Genomic DNA, 22,316 nt, shown 5'->3' on the forward strand with positions numbered 1-22,316 from the left:
CAAGTGCAACACGTTCATATTGGCAAGAACAAATCTGGAGCTGCCTATGATTGAATAACATGCTAATGTGCATTCTGTCTATCATGTGAAGACGTAGTAAAAAGGTGATGGTTGATTTCCTAGCACCTTCCACTCGCTTCTAATTTAGGAAAAAAATCATTGATTCTTTCAAAATTATATTTTATAGGAAAAAAGCTTGCAACAACAATACAAATCTAAGAAGATATTTTTCCAAAAGCAGTAGGTTACACTGTCTGCACTATGTTGAACAATAACTTGCTGATATAATCTGTCATGGGTTAGACATAAGATTGCTTGTCAGTCACAACAGTGAATGTAGCATCTTTTTTTCCTCAGTTTTATCTTTGTAATCAATGGCATGCATCCTAGAGCTACTGAAAAGTTAACACTTCACCTGACACTTCACAGGCGGTGTCATGTATTCTGCTGCTCATGCTGCTTTAGACGCTGCGCGAGCCTGCATGCTGTCATTTGCGTGCAGTTTCTGATCAGCCCCCCTGCTGTGCCGTATTTACCTGCAGGCTGTCCCATGTGATCCTGCAGGAGCGGACTTTAATTTTGCTGCATTGTCCTTCAACAGTAAATTCCTGCACCAAATCCACCTCATTCCACTCCATGCTCACCAGCCGCTCACAGACACGGAGACCTGAGCACCTTAAAAATGCTTTCAGGGAGAGAAAATGTTGGCTTGACGGAGAAAAAAGCAGCTTAGAGCAGGGGAAACCAGAGCGATCCTTATCACAACTTTCCCTCTCGTCCACCCAGTGATGTGCTGTGATTTATGACACTCTCCCCCCTGTCTCTCTCTCTCTCTCTCTCTCTCTCTCTCTCTCTCTTTCTCTCTCATGCTCGTCGCACACTCCCTCCCTCCCTCCCTCCCCCTCTTTCTCTCTCTCTCATCCACTCTCTTTCAGTTATTGGTGTGTTGTCTGTGACGTGTGAACAGAGTGGAAAACCCACTAATGTGACACCGCATTCAATTACAACAAACATGTCAACATATACACTGGTGCAAAAACACAGAGGGAAGTCATTATCTCCATCCATCTTACTATAGAGTACATCCCTCCTTTTCTCCATCCCTTTATCTTCCTATGTCATCATCTTTTCTATCCCTCCTTATCATCTATTTCTGTATTTCCCTCGGTCCCTCTGTCTATTTATCTCTCCTTCTCCCCTTCTACCTCTGCACCTTTCAACACCTCTCTCTCTCTCTCTCTCTCTCTCTCTCTCTCTACATATCTGCATTCCTTCATCTCACTCTCTCTCAGTCCTTGTCTTTCCTCTGCAGCTGGCTCTTTGCTGCAGCGACATCCCCTCTTTCCCCCTCACACCTCCCTCTTTCTCTTTCTCCCACTTTCTCTCGGAAGGGAGATCACTGCACCACAGCGTGATGGGGCACTCAGTCAACCTCTGCCTGCTGCTCCAGATGTGTTACATGAGGACGATGATTACGATGCAGTTGATGACAGATGAACAGCTGTGGCACATATTCCTGCCAGACGTGTGCAAGTAATATTTACCTTCCTGCATACAAACAAACCAGCGCACACTGGAATAACAGCTGACTCCTGCTGCGTCATATTTTCCTCTTTCTCCCTTTCTGTGCCTTTTCCTTTGCAACACACACACACACACACACACACACACACACACACACACACACACACACACACACACACACACACACACACACACACACACACACAAATAATCACACACACTTGCTGCGTCACACATTTTGTCTGACACACATCTGTCTCACTCAGCACACAAACACAAAACAAACACACTCACATCGACCACATGCAAAGACACATAAACACATTCAGTAATGAAAGCAGAGACAACATAAAATCTATAAGTAGTTAACAGTGATTCATTATGTTTTTAAAACTAAAAAGACATTGAAATAGATTTCAATTGAAATTGGACGACATTTTCATTAATATTAAGTAGTTGTTAACTGATATGTTTGAGTTTTCTTCAGAATTGGCTCTTTGCAGAGCCCTTGAGTCTTTTACTCCACCAAAGAAAAAACTAATTAAAACTACTGAAAACCCTGGCTTTAATTATTTTTGGGAAAGTTAGCAAGGGAAACAATTATTTGATAGAATCAGTAGAAATTCAATATAATAGTACAATATTTAGATGCAGTCTTGCCTGTTCATTCACTTCAACTAATGGCTAAACAAAACACTTAGCTGAGCTGAACACAGAAAGTGTGTAACGCTGTGTGGTATTTGAGCTCAGTGTTTCCATACTGGGTGGTTTTCAGTCCATTTAAACTGCTTTTATTTGACTGTGTGGGTGAACATGCCTCTGGGCTGCATGCAGTACTTTGAGCTACTTCTTTGGGTGGTTTACACTGGTAAAAGAATGTAGGGACCTTTCCAGCTATAATCAGCCCTCTCTCACCTGCAACTGGTACAGAAACTGACATTGCCACAAATTAAAAAGCAGAAGAAGAGAAAAACAAAGAGATTGATAGGACACAAGAGGCATACAACAGAGGGCTGATGAAAGCCAAAATTGCATTTCATTTCAGGTCATTAGCCTGAAAGTCGTAGCAAATGAAAAGGCCTCATATAAACTTGCATCTCCTCAAATATCGAAAGAAACCTCCTGTATCGTTGTCCAAGGGTCTTTTCGACAGTGATCATGATTTAGGCTCTGCTATAACTACAGTATACAGCCTACTAAAAGCAGGAGGAACAGTGTTATGATAACTCTAAGGTCATAATGTGACCAATGATTCAAACAACGTCTACATGTACTATCATTTTGACATAGTTTCACAGTTCTTTCCTTAAGTGATGAATTGTAAAATCAGGGTGTTTATTCATTGTCTGTTAACCATTCATGCTTATTATCGTCACCTTCCTAAAATAATGGCCAAAGTCATTTTTTGACAAAATGATTTTTTTTGCCTAAATCATCTCCTCATGATGCTAGCCACCTCTGGTAAAATCGCCTACATCCTCAGTTGAACAGATCATGCAATGACTTAGGCAGTTTTACTTTGCCTAAGTCAAAAGACAATGTGACTTAGGCAATTTTACAAGCTTTTCAAGATGGTGGCTGCATCAAGAAGAACGAAAATCGACCTAGCTGCTGAAGTTATTTCCATGATTCAGGGCTCGTCCCCTATTAGTAAGTGATGAGGTTTACTATAATATAGGCTAGGCTATAAATATTGCGTAGTTATTTTGTCTTTTTATTCAGTCTTTTTAGTCAGCATTTTAGTCAAAATAGCTAGGTCCATGAAGCTAGCATTTAGCAAAGAGTGGAATGTCACAAGTGATAGGCTTTCTGTTAACTCTTTTCTGTCTTTTCAAACAATATTTCATCTACAGTTTTTGTCTCATTTTTTCCACATTACATGATCTAATTAAGAAAGATTTGAATACCGTATTGTAATCTAACCGCTAGAAATTATGTGTATATTAAAACAATTACAAAGGATCCTCTTTACAACAGCATGCACACCACTTGGGGAATCCCTGCTGTAGCTTAATACAAGTGACCACGAGGCAATGAATGTTTTTCAGAATGATCACACATTTGTGACTGTACACCTCAAAGGGTTGAAGTGTTTTTCCTTTTTGGTAGGAGATGCACTTGACAATTCTGACACCAATCAGGCCTCATCCACTGAAAATGACAATGAGGCAGTCGTTGAAGAGATGAAGCAGCATGTACCAGGCCCAGACTCTGTTTCAGATGGAGCAGACAATACCTTAAACACTCCCGTTGAAGATGCCAAGCAGACACATCCACACCATGAAGAGGAAATATCTGATGATGATGATGTCATAAGCGATCCAGACTATACCCCATGAGTCCTTTAAAGGTGTGATCGAAGACCATCCAGAACTCAAGGAGATCAAAGTCAAACACAGAAATACCTTGTTGCAGGGCACACACAAATGGAGTGTGACAGCATGCATAGTACTATTGAACGCAAAATAGTTACGGATAACTTCACCCCGAGAGTCTACGTCATCATACTCCAGACTGCCAGAGTCAGCCCATCACCTTACCATGTGAAGGTGCTCAGGCATGATGAGTTCCTGAAAATGAAAGGATCTTACTTCATTAGCATCCGACCAGGCAAAAAAGCTGGAGATCCGACTGTGCATCACTTGCGGGCTCTTCAGTTTAGCAGTGAATGCGAGGTCCATTTCAAGCTGTCCTTCTCAGAGGACTCTGCATGGGAAGCACTGCCACAGAGGGTGCAGGTGCCAAATGAGCCGATAGCATGGATACGAATGTTTCCATGTGCTCTGCCAATCAAGGAGAGAAAGTTCCAGGACCTCCAGTCAATGAAACACGTCATGCCCGTTGAGTGTCATCACTTCTTTGCCAATTTGCCACATTAATAGGTATCAGTCAAGAACCCAGCAAAGAAGAGCTGGAGGGAGAAGTGAGGAGATGCACATGCCTCCTCAGCATTATGTTTAGTTAGTTTGTTAGTTATGCTTTATTGTCGACAGAGTTGAAGGTTTAAAATTGCTTAAGTCACAAAGGCATGTTCAACAATTTGCCTAAGTCATTTATTCCTCTTATGTTACATAATTGACAGACATTGTTATTAGTATGTCAATAGTCATCTATTGTCATAACCTTTTTGAGTGAAATTATTAATAAATATCATATATTCAATATTTGGTTAATTTTTTTGTGTTTTCTGAAAAACCTGAAAAAATGACTTGGGCCATTAGTTTAAGAGGGTGACGTTATGTCAAATATTTGTTGTGTAAAAAACCCTGGATCTACCATGTATGACCCATTCACACCACAGCTGGTATCTCATTAGACCACCAACCTCGCCTTCGCAATCCCACTTCTTCACAGTCTGGATTTTGAATGTACATATTTTCTCTTGAACATTGATAATTCTCTGACCTTTCTTTGATTATTTGATCATTATTTTTTATCTTGCAATGCTGCAGAAGACGCAGGAGATTCGCAGCCATTTGGAAATGGTTTATGAAGTCACAGAAAACTCCCTTTCAAAGTTTCTTCATTCAGAGTGCAGGACATGTTTCAGAATTTACAGTATGCAGGATTTATGCAGGATTTTGTGGAGGCATGTTAGGGTGGCACAGGAGGTCGAGCAGGTCGTCCACTTAATGGATCATTATAGGTTTGCTCCCTTGCTCCTCCAGTCTGCAAACTACTGTGTCCCCAATGATAAGTGCTGTATGAAAGGTGACCAGTCAAGTAAAGTGGTTTTAAATATACAAAGTGCATTCTCCATTTGTTGGTTTCACTAAATTCAATACATTTTACTGAAAGTGCATAATTGTTAATGGCGACATTTTGTTCTTAATCTTTACAACTATCTCATGTTGCTGCTGTTCACTGGTCTTTGCTGCAGTTTCACCTATGATGAGATCACAGCTATAATCTGAAGCACATGGGAATATTTCTCCTTTTCAGTTTGGGAGTATTAAGTTTCCCAACAGTGCATATGTTCTAGTAGAGTTAAACACACACACACACACACACACACACACACACACACACACACACACACACACACACACACACACACACACACACACACACACACACACACACACACACACACACACACCTTGTTCTGATCATAGGTCACTCTAGCAATGAAACCCATCCCCTTCCCATCTGCTGTACTCCTCCAGTAAAAATATTCATCCTAATCTACAATAACAGCCCTCAGACATTCCTGCAGCCCAAGCAGAACAGAGGGGGAAGACTCTGTTATCAGAACCACTGCAGCGACTAACGTTCACACAGCAGGGTGGCCCATCCTGTGACTAAGAGGTCACGTCTCTGAACCCCGCCACAGACAGCTTGTCCATCACTTTGAATGTGTCCTGACTTATCACTCATACAACCCAGATGTCACAGGAAACCTCTGATGAAAATGTAAGACACACCTTTAATAGTAACAAGCTCTAAGACAAACCTTTATCAATCCATCACCAGTTCACATTGAGCAGTTCAAGTCTGCCGACATCGCTGAACCCAGACTATCTCATAACTTACCGATGATTTTCTAGTGATGACATACAGTGAAAATATTCATCTTAATCTACATCAACACAACCCCTGATATTTGTGCGTTGTCAAGAGCAGACAAACACACACAGACACACCTGACTTCTTAATATATCCCTTAGCAGTGCTCTCACACAGCTGGATTGGGTCGAGTTACTCACGGTCGGATCAACACACTGAATCGTGTGTGTGTGCGCGTGCGTGTGTTAACTCAAAGTGTGTGACTGTCACCATGTGGTCGTAGTGAGGTCAGAGGCGAGGGTTGTAGAAGGCTGTGACGAGGAGGAGCTTTCTGCACAACACCGGCGTCCAGTGTTTTAATATTATTGGACAAGCAACATATTTCTGTAGGTAGCCGCTGATATTGTGTCACAGTGCTATGTCAATTTGTTTAATGAAATTACAGTGAACAGAAGCTGTTTTCAGACATGAACTCTGGAAAATGTGCAGACTTTGTGTGGAGCTTGCCTTTCACATGTTTAGAACGGGGCAGGAGATTCTTCGGTCAGACACGTTCACAACAACAGAAAACTCTCTTCATAAAGTTCAGGCAATGGGTAGGCAGGAAGCCCGCATCATATAACAACTCTTGACTCTCATTTTCTTTCCAAGTTGACATCTTCTTCTGTGTCTTACAAGTATAGCTAATCTTTTTCATCCTGAGAAATTGGTTTTTTTTTATTTTTCCTACCTCACAGGCTGGAAGGCTAGACGTAGCCAGGACTAATAATTCTCTTTTGGTCTGGCAGAGTAGTACTATGTGGGTGGCTGTGACTGAGTGTTAGAGCGGTTGTCCTCCAACCAGAAGGTCGGCAGTTCAATCACAGTCTTCCCCATCTGCATGCTAAAGTGTCCTTGGGCAAGATGCTGAACCCTGAATTGCCCCTCATAGAAAAAAAAAAGTGCTGCTAATAGATGCACTGTGTGAATGTGTGTGTGAATGAGTGAATGGCAAACTCTATATAAATACAGAGCATTTACAATGTCCATGGTGAACTTCGGCGGTGATATGTAAGAAACCCCTCATCAAATCTAATTTTAAGACAATTTAAAACTTTTAAGGCTTAAGATTTTGTCGGAGCTGCAGCCAACCTGAGAGCAACCTCCAACCTGCAACCTAAACACTGACAATAGCTGAAAAGATATGGATTGAGCGATCACACTGTTGACTTTTACTTTTTCTGTTGTTATTGTGTTTACAGGGAATTAGAGTTTTTTTTTTTTTTTAAGTGGCTTGCCTCCCCACATCTAGCACTATTTTGCAGGGGCATTATCACTGCCTCCTGGACTTAGTGCCGCCCAAGATGATTGTGATTGGTCAAAGAAATACAAACAAACCAGAGTGTTTTCCCAAGTGGGTAACTTTTGCGAGACTATCGGGACATCAATCTGTGGAACGGAGCAGCATCTGGTGTGTGTTTGTGTGTATGAGTGAGTAACGAAGTGAGCTTTTGGTTCTGATTATATAGACGTAGAAGTCACACCCTGACTTGGAGTCATGCATCCACATCTCTAAGTACGGCTGATAAACACACACACACTTGTCTCTCTATAGTTGTGAGGACACTCATTGACATAATGCATTCCCTAGCCCCTTACCCCAACCTTAACCATCACAACTAAATGCCTAACCCTAACTCTAACCTAAACCTACTTCTAACCCTAAAGCCAAGTCTTAACCCTCAAAAAAGGCTGGTCCTCACAACATCAAAATGTCCTCACAATGATGGTATGAAACCAAAATTGGCCCTTATAACTACAGATAGACTTGCACACACACACACACACACACACACACACACACACACACACACACACACACATTTACAATAACGTAAAACCCAAACACACATGGCCAAAAGAAACCACACCCTGCCACACACTGACATAAACGCTTACTAAGCTCTGATTTTGTGACACCCACCCCCCCGACACACACACAATTCAAAGTCACCTTTACATTTCCTCCTACTTCCACATTTTCCATTCTTCTATCATGTATGATGAGCTGAATTGCAAAGGTGGCAAAAAGGGTAAGGTGGGTAGAAAGTGGGAGGCGAACACACACACACACACACACACACAGAAACACATTTTGAGAACTCACCCCCGTGCTCGTGTCTCTTTGCTGCTGCTTTAAACCAAAGGCGGAGGACAAAAGTCAGACAGAGACTTGAAGACGACAGTGAAGGAGTGAGGGAGGTGAGAGGAGGAGGAGTTGTTTGGCGAACTAAAAATCCTCTTAGCCCGGTTATGTCATGGGACCCAGCTAATCCCACCTTCACTGACTGACCAACACACACACTCACACACACACACATGCACAGCGGCTGACTAACCAGCAGACTGACCAACACAGATACACACATACAAACATGGCTGGTGACTCGCTAACCAAGGCCTAACCCACACATACAAAGCAAAGGTGTAGCCTGTGTAAAACACAATGGCTAACGTGGTCGAAAATAGTAGTAAGAGACAAATAAAAAGCTGCTAGCATGAGGTCAGAGGCTCTTTTAACTACATGACTCATTATTTTGTACAGGGAACAGGATAAAGCAAGCTAGCAAAACAAAACAGTTAGCCAACAGATATTAGTAAGGATTTTGATGAAAGGCAAATTCCTTAATATATATAGTATATGATATATATTATATATATGCTACAATATTTATGCTGTGTGTGTGTGTGTGTGTGTGTGTGTGTGTGTGTGTGTGTGTGTGTGTGTGTGTTGTTTTCACATGTTCACATGGTTCTCACTGGAGAACTATAATCATCACTGTCACTAATCCGTGGGCTAATCCGCTAGACTACACACACACACACACACACACACACACACACACACACACACACACAGCATTGTACCAGACTCTTGTGAAAACTTGCACGTTTGCGCACGAACAAAAACATTTTCAATGTTTCATCGGTGTTCATCAAGAAAATATAATTAAACAAACATGGTTCATTAGATTGAACTTAATTGGATGCCTCTTTGCTGAGCAGTCTGTAAACTTTTAATTTGAAAGTACTATAACGCAACAGGGAAATTGCAGATACAGGGAAGAACATGTGCAGCTTTAAGCGGGCTTGTATTGGACTTTAGCTTCAACTTCACATCTCAAGGAATGGATCAATATGGGAGTCTGAATGCTCTTTCTCGTATTAAAAAATTACAATTTGCACATTTATATATGTATACACTATTACACACATGGCCTATTGCATTTACTCTACTTTACTCTGAGTGAGTTATATACTGTATTTTCAAGCAGATGACAAAATTGCTCAAGACAAACCAAAGCTCTACAGTGCAAAAGGCCATTATATGCACAATGCACAATAGGCCCAGGGTGTTGAGGTTGAGCTAACTGGAAATGCAAAACACGGCATGTCCTGCACCTTCAGCCAAGCTCCAGTCTACTGTATGTGTGAGTGTGTGTGTGTCCACCTACCCTGTCATTAGCGCTCTCTGTTGCTTCTGAGGTCCAGCTTTGCTCCAGAGGCTGCTGACTTCCTGCATATAAGAAGAACAATGAAAAGAAATCTTAGCAGATTAGCTGACCTGAGCCTTGTGTATTGGATGGAGAGAGAGAGAGAGAGAGAGAGAGAGAGAGAGAGAGAGAGAGAGAGAGAGAGAGAGAGAGAGAGAGAGGGGTCCTTGGCCTTAATTAACTATTTGTTACTATTCGAGTGCGTGCTTTATCACAAAGATAAATGGACCGGTGACATCTCAGGGTGTAAAGATTTGCTTTTCTTCTACACTTGGCTGCTTTAAATCATAATTCCATCATTTCATCTAAACTCATAATGTATTATAAATACCTTGATGGGATTTATTTCATGTATGTGCATATTTCTTTATTTATTTCCACCATGCTCCAATTTTAGAATTCAATGTATGCTGGTGTTGAAAGTGAAAGTAATGATGTGTGTGTGTCCTCGTTCGCACTGTCCTTGTTTAAATTCAGTCTTTCCAATTCCTAATACTAAGGATGGAGATGCTTCAGTTGGCAGTCTGCCTTCTTTGACACCACAGACACACAGAGGACAGGGCCTTGCATTACAGTGAGATTGATTTTGCACAGGCTGTATGCATGCTGGTTTGCTTACAACGTCAAAAACATTATTTATTTGCTTTTTGATTATTGTCAAATTGGGATAACAAATGTCAGTGTGAAAAATACACTCTGAATACAAACAAAAGCTGGGATTCCTCCCTTTCTCTCATCTGTAGCTCGGTCTTCTTCTGAGAGTTTGTAATCTATAAATAGCTTCATTTGTTCTAATGCTTTACCAAGACCAGACAGGTTCAATCTGGGCTAATCCCACGCAGCTCCAAGCTTCACCTCTAGTCAGTAGAGCACTTCAACAGTCCTTTATATTCACTGGAGCAGTTTCAATTGTATCTTATACAATATATCTTATAATCAACACAGCACTTAAAATGATGTTTTCATTCAATTCACTCCAGGACAGTTTAAATCGCTCTGACCAGTTGATCACTTCCGCTCCATCCCAATGAGAACAGTTTGCTCCCCGCTCCAGGGCTGGTTATTTGATGAGGAGCAGGCCAAGCTTCTAAGAGGAACGCGGTGTCCTTGTGTGGGAGGTGTAAACTCGCCACAGGCACCTTCAATGAGCCGCAGAGGGCAGATGATGCTAAATTAGCCTGGCAAGAAGTAATACATTAGGGTAATGTGCGGTGGTAAGAGAGCCACTGGCTAAAGTTTTTAAGATGCTGGTTTATTATATAGGGTGAGGAGCCAAACACAAGTTGGCAGAAAACTAAAGGGACAGTATAGTTGTGTCTCAATTCAGGGGTTGCATTCTTCAGAGGCTGCGTTTGAAGATCGATTGCATCACAATGGCGCGACAGGGCTGTCCTATTTTAAGGGCTCTGTCAAACACTTTCTTCTATCCCCGAGAAACGAAGCGTGGCAAATGAAGGGGGTGGTCTTCATGGGCCGGGTAGACCACCTCCTTCAAAGGATGCAGCCCCTGAATTGAGACACAGCTTAACTCTGCTGGAGGGCATCAACCTGTCAGTCCAAAATCAAAGTTGTTCACATCAAAGCCACATCTGGGTTAAATATTGGTGCTGGAAACAGTGGGAGAGAGAGGAAAACAGGCCCCTCTCTTCACAGCAGGTGGACAAATAACCTGCTGCTCTTTTTTTTTTTTTATCTTACTCTTGATCTTAGCCCCATTACCAAGCTGCTGGCACCACAAACTCTGACTGGGACAGAAAAAAACGGGCTAAAACCTATATATTGTTGACAAAATATTGAATGGGAACGAGAACAAGGGTGGCATAAATGTACCATTAATAAAGGTTTAGATACTGTTACTATAAAATGATGAATGGGCTCTATGACTCAGCCAAGTTGAAAAAAGTGTTTAATTCATTATTCAGAATACACTTCACTGTCCACAAGCATATGTTATTAATGAGATTCTAATGAATGATAATGATGTTTTCAATGAACGAGGGGGTGAACAGGAAATACACCAGCAAATGGTGAGGTTGTCCTTTGCCCGTGGGGAGCTGACACTGACACAAAAACACATACAGTATTACACATCCAATTATTCCCTTCCTCTTTGCGGAAATTTTTTACATTACATTACATGAGGTGTATTTCCAAAGTGTATTCACTGTTGCACCAAGCAATTCAAAATCATGTGACATATCTGCAACAGACCAGACATCATGTCTGTGTCCCTGCCCCCTCCCCCACACCACTTCTGGTTTTCCCCGTCCACATTATGTAACTTCTAATCATCTTATCTGGCTAATTACTGACCGAGCCCCTGACCTCACCTCTAAACCCACGCACGCACGCACGCACGCACGCACGCACGCACGCACACACACACACACACACCTGCATGTGAATTTTGCTGATTACCGAAAAAAAAACAGAAAACTGTTAGAAAGTTGTTGCGAATCAGCAGATAGACGCGTGTTTGGATGGACTCAACTTGTACCGTGCATCTGTGTGTGTGTGTGTGTGTGTGTGTGTGTGTGTGTGTGTGTGTGTGTGTGTGTGTGTGTGTGTGTGTGTGTGTGTGTGTGCGTGTGTGTGTGCATGTGCGTATACCTTGTGCCCAGGCGGGGCAGTGTCGGAGGTAGAAGCTGACCTCAGGCCTCCTGGCCCCCCACTGCTGAAGGAGATCCAGCAATAATAACTCCTTAGGGAGGACTCGCTCTGAGGAGAGAAATACAACTTTATTTTAACTTCAAGCTACTGTCTTTATCACTTTTACTATGCATCACCCTGCACCATGCACTATTTCACCAGGTTTTACTCTATATATATATATATATGTACCTTTATTATTTATAACTTATTTCTTCATGTTAAAACATTTTGGTGATGCACAGCAGATTTCCTTATACAATGTACTATGACAATAAAGGCATTCTATTCTGCAAAGTTTCCAAAGATGTCAGACAACCTTAAAGGGATGTAGACATTAAGTGGAGCCATACAAACTATTCAAACTTGAGTTTGCATATTTCTATTTGTGTAATGATCATATAGCAAATAAGATAAAAGCTCCATACAGGGGGAAATAGAAAATATAATGTTAAAATAGAAAAGTTAAACATTTGAAAGCTTAAAATTAGTCTTATCATTTTAACCAATGATCTAAATCTAAAACAAAGATTACACTACCACCATAAAAGATGAAAACAAGTTTGGAAACCTGCTATAACTCCTACATAATTGACTATTATTAAAACTACACTCAAATGGTTTCTGTAATGGCTGGAATATGGAATTGTATAATTACGTCAGATGTGTATGAATATTCAAACATTTATAAGATTGAAGAAGAACAAACAAAAAAGAAGGTCAGAGTGTGATCATGTTCAAAGGCCCAACAACAACATTCTTACTGTAAAATCCATCAATCCATCAAAGCCAATAATATACACATGTAGACAACGGCTTTGCGGCCACACACACACACACACACACACACACACACACACACACACACACACACACACACACACACACAAACACACACACACACACACACACACACACACACACACACACACACACACACACACACACACACACACACACACACACACACACACAAAGACACACACAGACACACACAGACACAGACATACACACAAGCTGTGAGGCCACTTGCGGCCTTGAGGCACGGCCTTTCATCACACAGCGACACTTTGACACAAACACAATTTATACCACCATTCATTATGTGTTGCCTTACAGTCACCCTCTGAGACACAGTATAGTATTAGAGCCATTTATAGCCTGGCTGACCGCTCAGTCACACCACAATGCAACACAAACACATTGTTGTGTGTTACGATGTTAAGTGGATCGCTGCAACAACCGCTATGATTGAATGAATGTAGGCCATGTTTTATAGGACCCAGCAACACCAAGTGTCTGCATGTGATGGACTGGTCTATTCAGGTTTCACGATGACATCCAGTATACAGGAGGCACTTAACACTGCTATTGATTTCACAGGCTGCAGCAGTGATGCATGTCTGACTTTGTGTATATTTAACTTCAAAACAAATGATCTAATTCCAGATTATAATCATGTCAGCCTGTCAATAGTTACCATATGAGTATTGGGGGCTAACCAGATGAATGAAAAGAAAACAAAATTGGGATTTGTGGAAATATTAAATCAGAATGACAAAAAAAATCTGTTTCCCACCTCGATTCTTTTACCAGCTTTGTGTTTAATCAGTAAATTTCCCCTAATAATTCCAAAATAGCCTGTTAGCTATTGGTTTTGATGAAGCTTCAGATGGGTTCAAGACACAAATAAAACTGCTACAACAAGGTGAATTCTGATTTTAAATGAATTGATTCAATCAGTGTATCATAACTTGTTTCTGTTGATATATTACAATCCCATTTGTGTTTTGGAATATTTTAAAATATTGATCTAGACTTTCAAGGCCCTGTTTGCCACCACGCCACTTCGCTGAGCTTCTAAATCAGAACTTAACTGTCACTGACTGCTTTTAAATCTACTCTCGAAATGTACTTTTACCAAATGGGTTTAAAATCATTGTTTTCATCTGTTACACTTTTATGTTTTGTTTATACGCTTCAGGACTTGTGTGTGCTATTTGTCTTATTTGTTTTCTCTGTCACTTACTGACAACTGTTTAGAAAGATTTATAAATGCTGTTGCATTGACGGACGTGGACTCACCATGCCCGTTCCATACTTCGGCTAAGTGACAATCCCCCTCGCCGGCCTCTTTGCAGTATTCAACCACATCAGTCACTCTGGTTGCCGGAGTAACTGGGACCTCGGTTAGCATCTGCTGGGTGTCATTGAGGTAAACTGTCAGTATCACCTGTAACCATAGAAATAAAAAGGTTAAATGTCATAAAATTTTAAACTATAGACTACCTTTTGGACATGATGGATGAAAGAATTCCTAGTGGCCAATGTCAGACATAACTGATAACTAATCAACTTAGCTAACTAGTAGGTAACAATCCTTCAGCACGGTGAACTTTGCTAAATGACTCAGTCCTGTTCCTTTTGCAGCAGTAAAACGTGAGCGAGTGAGCAGATTTAGAATTAAATGTGAAATTCAGTTGAAAAATGAGTAGTGGGTCAAATAAATCACCTCTGCAAAGATACATCAACAATACATTTACAAGTATTGTGAATGCAGAGAAGCTGCTTAAATTCCAGACACGATTTAATCCACAAGCTCCGAGGCCACTTGGTTTGTCTAACAACATAGAAACCTGAGCTGCAGGGCTGACTTTAATCTAGTCAAATTTAAAACTTTCAATATGTGTAAATACAACATGTGTCAAAGTAAAGTGACGAGAAGAACTAAGGGAATGAGGCTTTGTTTGACAGCCACTGATGACAGCAACTTGTAACAAGATACCACCATTCGTCCGTCTGACTCCACAACACATTGATCACAGCTTTAATTACCTATCAATAACTGCTTGTATGCACACGCATGCCTTGCGCACGCGCCCTTATACGCGCGCATGCGCACACGCACACGCACACACACACACACACACACACACACACACACACACACACACACACACACACACACACAGGGCTCAGAACAGTGGTTTAACCTGATCAAAAGGTTCTTAAAACTTTAGCTTTGTTTAGACTAATAAAGAAATGTATGTTATAATAGTGCCGATATGATCTTCTGCGATACAATAGACTTTATTGATCCCAATAAAAATGAGTGTGCTTGCTTCAAGATTACAGTAGCAGTACAATAGAGTGCAATGGAGTGATTAAGCATAAAAGTATCAGTGAAAATAAAAATTAAATATAAAGCATATTATTATTTAAAATACAAATATAATGTGTATACGGAGTAAATGCAGTACCAGTTTCTAGAACAACAACAGAATACATTTTGATTATGTGAGACAGTAAACTAAAACCAAAATTAGAGTGGCAATAGAAAGTAGTAATGAGAATGATAACAAGAGTTAGAATATGGGAGTAATATTGCACATGATATTGAAAATACCATGATGCCCAACATAATAAAATTGCACATAAATAGTAATATTAGACATGAAATAAGTAAAGTAATTTTGCGCTCAGTGTATTATCTTTCAGTGTCTTCAGTGATTATTATTGATCCTCCCTGCAGACGGGGGATGAGTTATACAGTTTGATGGACACAGGAAGAGCTTTTATGAACATATTTGAAAACGCAGTATGTGATTCTATGCTATATCATCCGGGGAGTAATGATCAAATCATTTTGTTGTTAAATCCTGCAAATTCTGTAGCCAACAGATTAAAATCGCAATCAGATAGAGGACATCCTGTGTTACCGCCAGTGATGTCACTGATGATGTCATGTCAGATAGTCGGTCGGCAGTTGAAAGATAAATTTAGGGTAATCTGGGATAGGAGCAGACACACACTGAGGCACACACAGATACAGATATGCTTTTAATCTCAATGTTGCTTGCTTGTTCTCTACCTCACAAACACACAAGCACGTGCGCACTCACACGCACACTCAAAATATACACTGTGAATTAATCCACAGTATTCTATACACCTGTCCCAGATCATGTGAAGTAATCTCTTGTTGCATGCAGACAGATTGAGCAGGGACACATTCTGTAAAGCTTGGATTAGACGCACACACGCACACACGCGCACACACGCACACATGCGCACACACACACACACACACACACACACACACACACACACAGAGAGACACCCAAACCCTGAAACCCTGTGAACACAGTTGGGGTTTTACTCGTGCAGGAATCATCAGAACAGGCTAATCGTGGCCACACAGGGGCTGTAATGTTTCGGTTTCACATGCTCTATAACACCAGCATTTGATACACTACAGCAGGGTTGGCAGAGATGAATTTTAGGCGTTTTACATAATCAAATTATTTGGAGTGATTCCATCGTTTCGGCCGGATATCAACAAAATACTAATAACTCCCTGAAACCGGCAGCCAAAATATTCTCTGTAGATGCAGCAAATTCACAGAACTTAATGAAACATGCAGTGGCTGTGCAGCTGCATATGTCACAGATGTTGAAATGGCTGAAACCATCATGGAGCTTCACTGCAGCATCACTTGATATGATTCATAAATACGAGGCGATGTCTAAGTGCAGTAATTTAAAGTAATTTGTCTCTTCCAAATGCAAAAAATTACTGTTTCATTGTGCTTCGCTTGAGGAAAAGCTGTTCTCCTCTCATTATAAACAATAATTGTATTAACTTCCACCACCTAGCTGTGATAAATAAACTGGGACTTGTTTGGTACATCTTTGGGAGCCTCCTGCATTAAACTTTACACTAAATTATTATGGATTTGTATTTAAAATTGTATTTTTCCCTCATTAAACCCTCTCTTCTGCATATTCTTCCCATCATTAAACACATGACTCTGCACATTGCCTGTCTTCCCCTCAAGCAGTTAGACAACTTTTTATTGTTTAGTTAAACTGAAAGTGTGAAAACAATTGTACTGTATACTGCATATATACTGAACAACCATTTGACCACAAGCACCAAGTTCAGCACCACAGACTCACTGTGCAATACTCATTTTCTGTCTGTGCAATTCCAATATCAATTCTGTTGGCACTGTATATATTATTTCCATTTTCATATTTCCTCGTTGTTGAGGATTTTTTGAATATCCTCACACATAACTGTAGAGGCCACTATATATTATGTATATTGTATATAAAACATGATATCTGTACAGGAGAATAGTGCCTGTCTAAATTCCACAGATACTCCCTTCTCTCTCTAAGCAGTAGCCAAGGTCAGGTTAAAGATAAAGGACCAACCAACAGTACATTGTAGTGTCTACGCTAAGACTTTCATATCTAACTCAGATGTGCCAGACAGAGAGACACCAACTTCAACTCTCACAGCTCTTAAATGAATTCCTTGAGGAAATAAGGCTGCCTGAGACATTGTCTTCTTTTAAGTCTCAGCTAAAAATCTACTTTTTTGGAAGGTATATTCTTGAATTTACTTGGGTAAATTCCGAAATTCTGAACATCCTCTGGCATTGTCCATTTCACTGCAATACCATCATGTGTAGCTTCCACCTCTGCAGTTTACCTTTTACCAGTGTGTATACCCAGTGGCAATCGGGGGTCCCCCTTGTGCCCCAGTTCTATGCTGTAGTGTGGTGTGTGTGTGTGTGTGTGTGTGTGTGTGTGTGTGTGTGTGTGTGTGTGTGTGTGTCTGCTAGTCCCTGTCGCTCCTCACACAAACAGACAATCAGATGTATTTAGTTATTAATCGCTGATGTCGGATCATGGATCCAGGTCATCCTGTGGCTGTGCACGTCATATGGTCTCGTGTTGTGTGTGGCAGCTGAACTGGTTGCACGCAAAATGTTATTTGACAAATGTCCTGTTGAGGCTTCCAGGGGGTCTCAAGTGTCAATCAAGGGTACCCGTATTTCACAGGAGTTTTGCACAGATTACCTGTCTTACTTCAAATAATTATTAACTGATACTAATAAGTTAATGGATACAAGGAGCCAACAGAACCTCTAGGCTACACTGTTGTAAAAACTTTATAATGTGGTTTAATGGCTACTATAAGTTTTATCACCAGCCAACACGTTTTCCATTGTGTGTGTAGAGCTAACAATGATAAGATTTGGCATTGCCCACATCAATATGTCCATGACGATTCTTTTTGAATTCTAAATTGCATATATATTATAAATACCTAAAATAAATGGATTTAAATTAAAAATACAAAAAAAAAGAGTCAGTAACAGACACACAATAGCGTGTCTGATCCCTGTAAACTCAGAGTCAGGACAACTTCATACTGTATCAGTAAACAGGACCCATAACACACACACACACCACACACACACACACACACACACACACACACACACACACACACACACACACACACACACACACACACACACACACACACACACACACACACACACACACACACACACACACACACACACAGAGGCAGATTGAGTTGTGGTTCCTGAAATGCCTCCGGTGCTGAATAGAGTGACTTTGGCTATTTTAAGCGACCGAGAGGGAGATAGTAGGAGAGGAGAGTGAAAGTGTGAGGGGGCCACTGTTGGTCCAACTGCTGCACAAAACACATCAATGCTCATTTTATTAGTTACTCGCTGCCGGGCACATCAACACACTGTGATAATTATAGGCAGGGCAGCACAGTGGCGGGTGCACATCCTCCGACCTGACACCCCAACCAGGTCCCCTCTGCCCCCGCCTCGTCCTGTTAAGTACAGTAAACTCCACAAGGCTTTCATATCACACAGCGCCCGTCACTGCCATGTTCATATGACTGATCATGTCCAGAAAACACTTGGTGAAACACACATTTCATGCTACGTGACCTATTGTCCTCTGACTTATAACTCAGCAACCTTACACTGACTGTGAAGAGTTGGTACAACATATATGTGTAAAATAAAGTCAAGCTGCCCTGCGTCTCACTCACCGATGGTTTGGTTTTCCTGCACGCGACCTTCTTCCTCTGTTTCCTGCATTTACTCAGTTTGAGGTTTTTGGACACAAACACCAGCCGCTCCAATACCCGGCCAAAGAATCCCCTCATTGGAAGCCCATCGAGCGAAAACCCCACACAGCAGTGTCCATGTGTGTGTGAGTGTGTACATGTGTGTATTTGACAAAAGAAGATGTAGACAGATGATGAGAGAAAGTTGTGTGTTTGTGGGTGGCAGTGTGTGTGTGTATGTCTGTGTCAGGGCAGGAAACATAAAAATAAGAGTGTGTGTCAGCGAGGGAGGAGTGGAGGGAGGTAGCGAGGGAGTCGGCTTTCAGTAAATATGAGGAGAGGTAGAGAGAGAGGGTGAGGAGGAGAGACTGATGGGAGATGGGACTGAACATGTTTGATGTCTGACAATGAGATCAATGTCTTCCATTATATCTATCTGATATGATGGAGGAGCTTCTGTCTTTACTGTTAGCGTGATTAACCTGAGGGTGTGATGGGAAGATTCTACTCGTCAGCTTCAGGGTCCAAATGTAATTCTTTATCAAGACGCTTCATGTGTCCCTCACAGGTCCCTGTCCTCTCTACGGGTGCAGGAAGTAACTCAGCTTGCCAGCTCGGGGGGCAGTGGTTAGTTCCTCGTGATGCTGTTCTTCATCCTAACAAAGGCACCAACACATGGATAACCCTCACATGCAGAACTGACATTTGGATTCATTTACAGTACGACTCCAAATATTGGTATAAGCCATGAAAAGCCTGTAACAGCCTTCCAGCTATCTGGAAATGTTAAAATTACAAAAATTCTAAACTTTTTGTGCAAATATTTTGTTGCTGCTTTTGAAGCTGTGTTGTTTTTGACCATATCAAATGTTTCATCGGAACAAAACACTTTATGTAAGAGAGGGGAAATCCCAAATGAACCAAAAATATCTTTAAAATCAGACAGTCAAGTAACTAATGAGCATTTACTGAAGTATTCATATCAATCTTATCAAACTGAATTGCTTTAATATTTTTGTATTATATTATATTCTTACACATTATCTTACATTGTATTCACTTTTTTATTTACGATTTAATTACTGCTGGTGCAAATGTTATATTAATATTAAACGTGTCTATTTCTGTTATACTGTAAATGTGTTGATACCCAAATGTATATATTGCCCCACTTTTTCATATATTGGTACCACATTTATTAGTTTAATTACATTTACAACTCTACACTAATGGCTATTCTATAAACTTGCTGCTGCACCGACAGCCATAGTTTAGTCTAATCTTTGAGTCCCTGAAACTATTTTAACTTTAACTTAGTTTACTCTAAGTCCTTTATTTCCCCTGATATATCAAATGTTAATGTGACGCTTCCTGAATAATCATCATCAGACTGGTGCTTGACTGACTTCTTCATTAGAGACAACTGAATTGTCAAGTCTTAAAAAAGTCCCAGACACTCCGATGCCATTTTCTTTTTTAGCCTTGAGTCCAGCAGAGCTGGAGCCGGCCAGGTCACTTAGGGTCAAGAGGTGTCACCTCCACTTATAAAACCATTCATGCTGCATTATTGCAGTAGATGATGGTACTTTATCTAACTCTGCCTTTAGTGCAGCCTGTAAATATATATTTAAGTCCACATAGTGAAAGATTCACAATTACAGGAACATGACAAATTCTTAACACTTATCTGACAGACCACCAGCAACGACAGAGTCTAGACTGAGGGAAAGTACCTAAAGATACTATCCTGAAAGCATGAATGACTTCTTTATGTACTAAATATCACAGCAAGTAAAACATACATATATGTGTGGTGGTTGAACAGTGGTGTGGAGAGAAGCTGTCCAGAAGTGGAGGAGCTGGAGGGCAGAGATTAGAGAGGCTACACTGATATACTGCAGCGTGACTGCCCTGTTATACACACACTGAAACACACACACAAACACACAGGAAGGACACAGAATGTACACTGGCAGAGTGTCACACACACACACACACACACACACACACACACACACACACACACACACACACACACACACAGGGTCACATGTTGTGTGCATGTACTCAACACACACACACACATAGAGAGCTGTATTGGACTAGACAGAAAACCAGTAAACGATGCAAAGGACAGAGACAGACATGTAGTATCATCACCATTAATACCAATCTACTGTCATAACATTAATATGCATAGTGTAATAAATTCATCAACACACACGACAGTAGTGTAACACAAAGCTCTGTCTGGTCCTTTAACTTCTACTTTACCCTGTCCTCTACTTCTTGACCCCTTTTCACTTCTTCTCTTCTCTCTCTCTCTCTCTCTCTCTCTCTCTCTCTCTCTCTCTCTCTCTCTCTCACTCTCACACACACACACACACACAGACAGACAGACAGACGACAAAAGCTTCAATCACAGATTAGTAGTCACATGGCTCTTGCTGATTTTTATGTCCCACAATCCTTTGCAGTCGCTGCCTGGAGACGGTGTACTGAAATATCATGACACTTCGCATAACTCCGCATTAACCATCATTATGTTTCAGCAAAGTTGAGGATTGTTGGAATTAAAAAATATTTCAAAAAACAGCAAGCATTATAGCATTGTCAGACATTTAAGATTCATCATAAGATCAATCAGACAGTAATTTTATTATTCATTTTTAAGTTTATTAGAGAAGTAGTCTTTTGTTATACACGCCAGAAGCACTTTCGGTGACTGCCACTTTTATTATCAAAGCACTCTGAAGGAATTAAAACGTGCTGCCTTTAAAAGTCTCTGTGTGTGTGGGGGGTGTCTCCACAGGACCTCCAATTCTTATAAACAAAATGTTCTTCCAAGTTCTTCAAAGGGACAGTACTGTACTTCAACCTACTCAAGACAATACAACCACATCACAGACACTTGTGAGAGACTTGTGCGTGCACACACACACGCGCACACGCACACACACACACACACACACTCACACACACACACACACACACACACACACACACAGAGCCAGTTTAAATGGCTGTCGATCAAGAAAAAGTTGCATATCAGTTGTCACCAGTTGCTCACCATGACTGGACACATATTTACAATATGTTTAAAAGTAACACTCATCACATTTACATTTGTGCGACATATATTTTATCTATCAGTGATAAGTGGTGCTAACTCTGCAAATAATTATAAAATAAAA

The 22,316-nt window shown here is 40.9% G+C and overlaps 1 protein-coding gene across 5 annotated transcripts in view; it reads right to left on the reverse strand.

Annotated features, from left to right (window-relative positions):
• The window catches only part of LOC118116192 (apoptosis-stimulating of p53 protein 1), a 51,502-nt gene that overhangs the window by 23,433 nt on the left and 5,753 nt on the right, over positions 1–22,316 (reverse strand). Inside the window, exons 1-5 of one of the 5 annotated variants that reach the window (XM_035167590.2) lie at positions 19,105–19,401; positions 14,298–14,445; positions 12,174–12,281; positions 9,525–9,586; positions 8,177–8,203 (exon numbers count right to left, since the gene is read on the reverse strand). In XM_035167590.2, coding sequence (XP_035023481.1) covers positions 8,177–8,203; positions 9,525–9,586; positions 12,174–12,281; positions 14,298–14,445; positions 19,105–19,221 — 462 coding nt within the window. In that variant the 5' untranslated portion in view covers positions 19,222–19,401. Of the gene's footprint in view, positions 1–536; positions 811–8,176; positions 8,204–9,524; positions 9,587–12,173; positions 12,282–14,297; positions 14,446–19,104; positions 19,406–22,316 lie in introns of those variants that run through there. The other 4 variants (XM_035167592.2, XM_047341595.1, XM_035167591.2 and 1 more) reach the window with 4 other exon arrangements.

This window comes from Hippoglossus stenolepis, chromosome 10 (genome assembly GCF_022539355.2).
Source record: "Hippoglossus stenolepis isolate QCI-W04-F060 chromosome 10, HSTE1.2, whole genome shotgun sequence".
In the NCBI taxonomy this organism is placed as follows: domain Eukaryota; kingdom Metazoa; phylum Chordata; class Actinopteri; order Pleuronectiformes; family Pleuronectidae; genus Hippoglossus; species Hippoglossus stenolepis.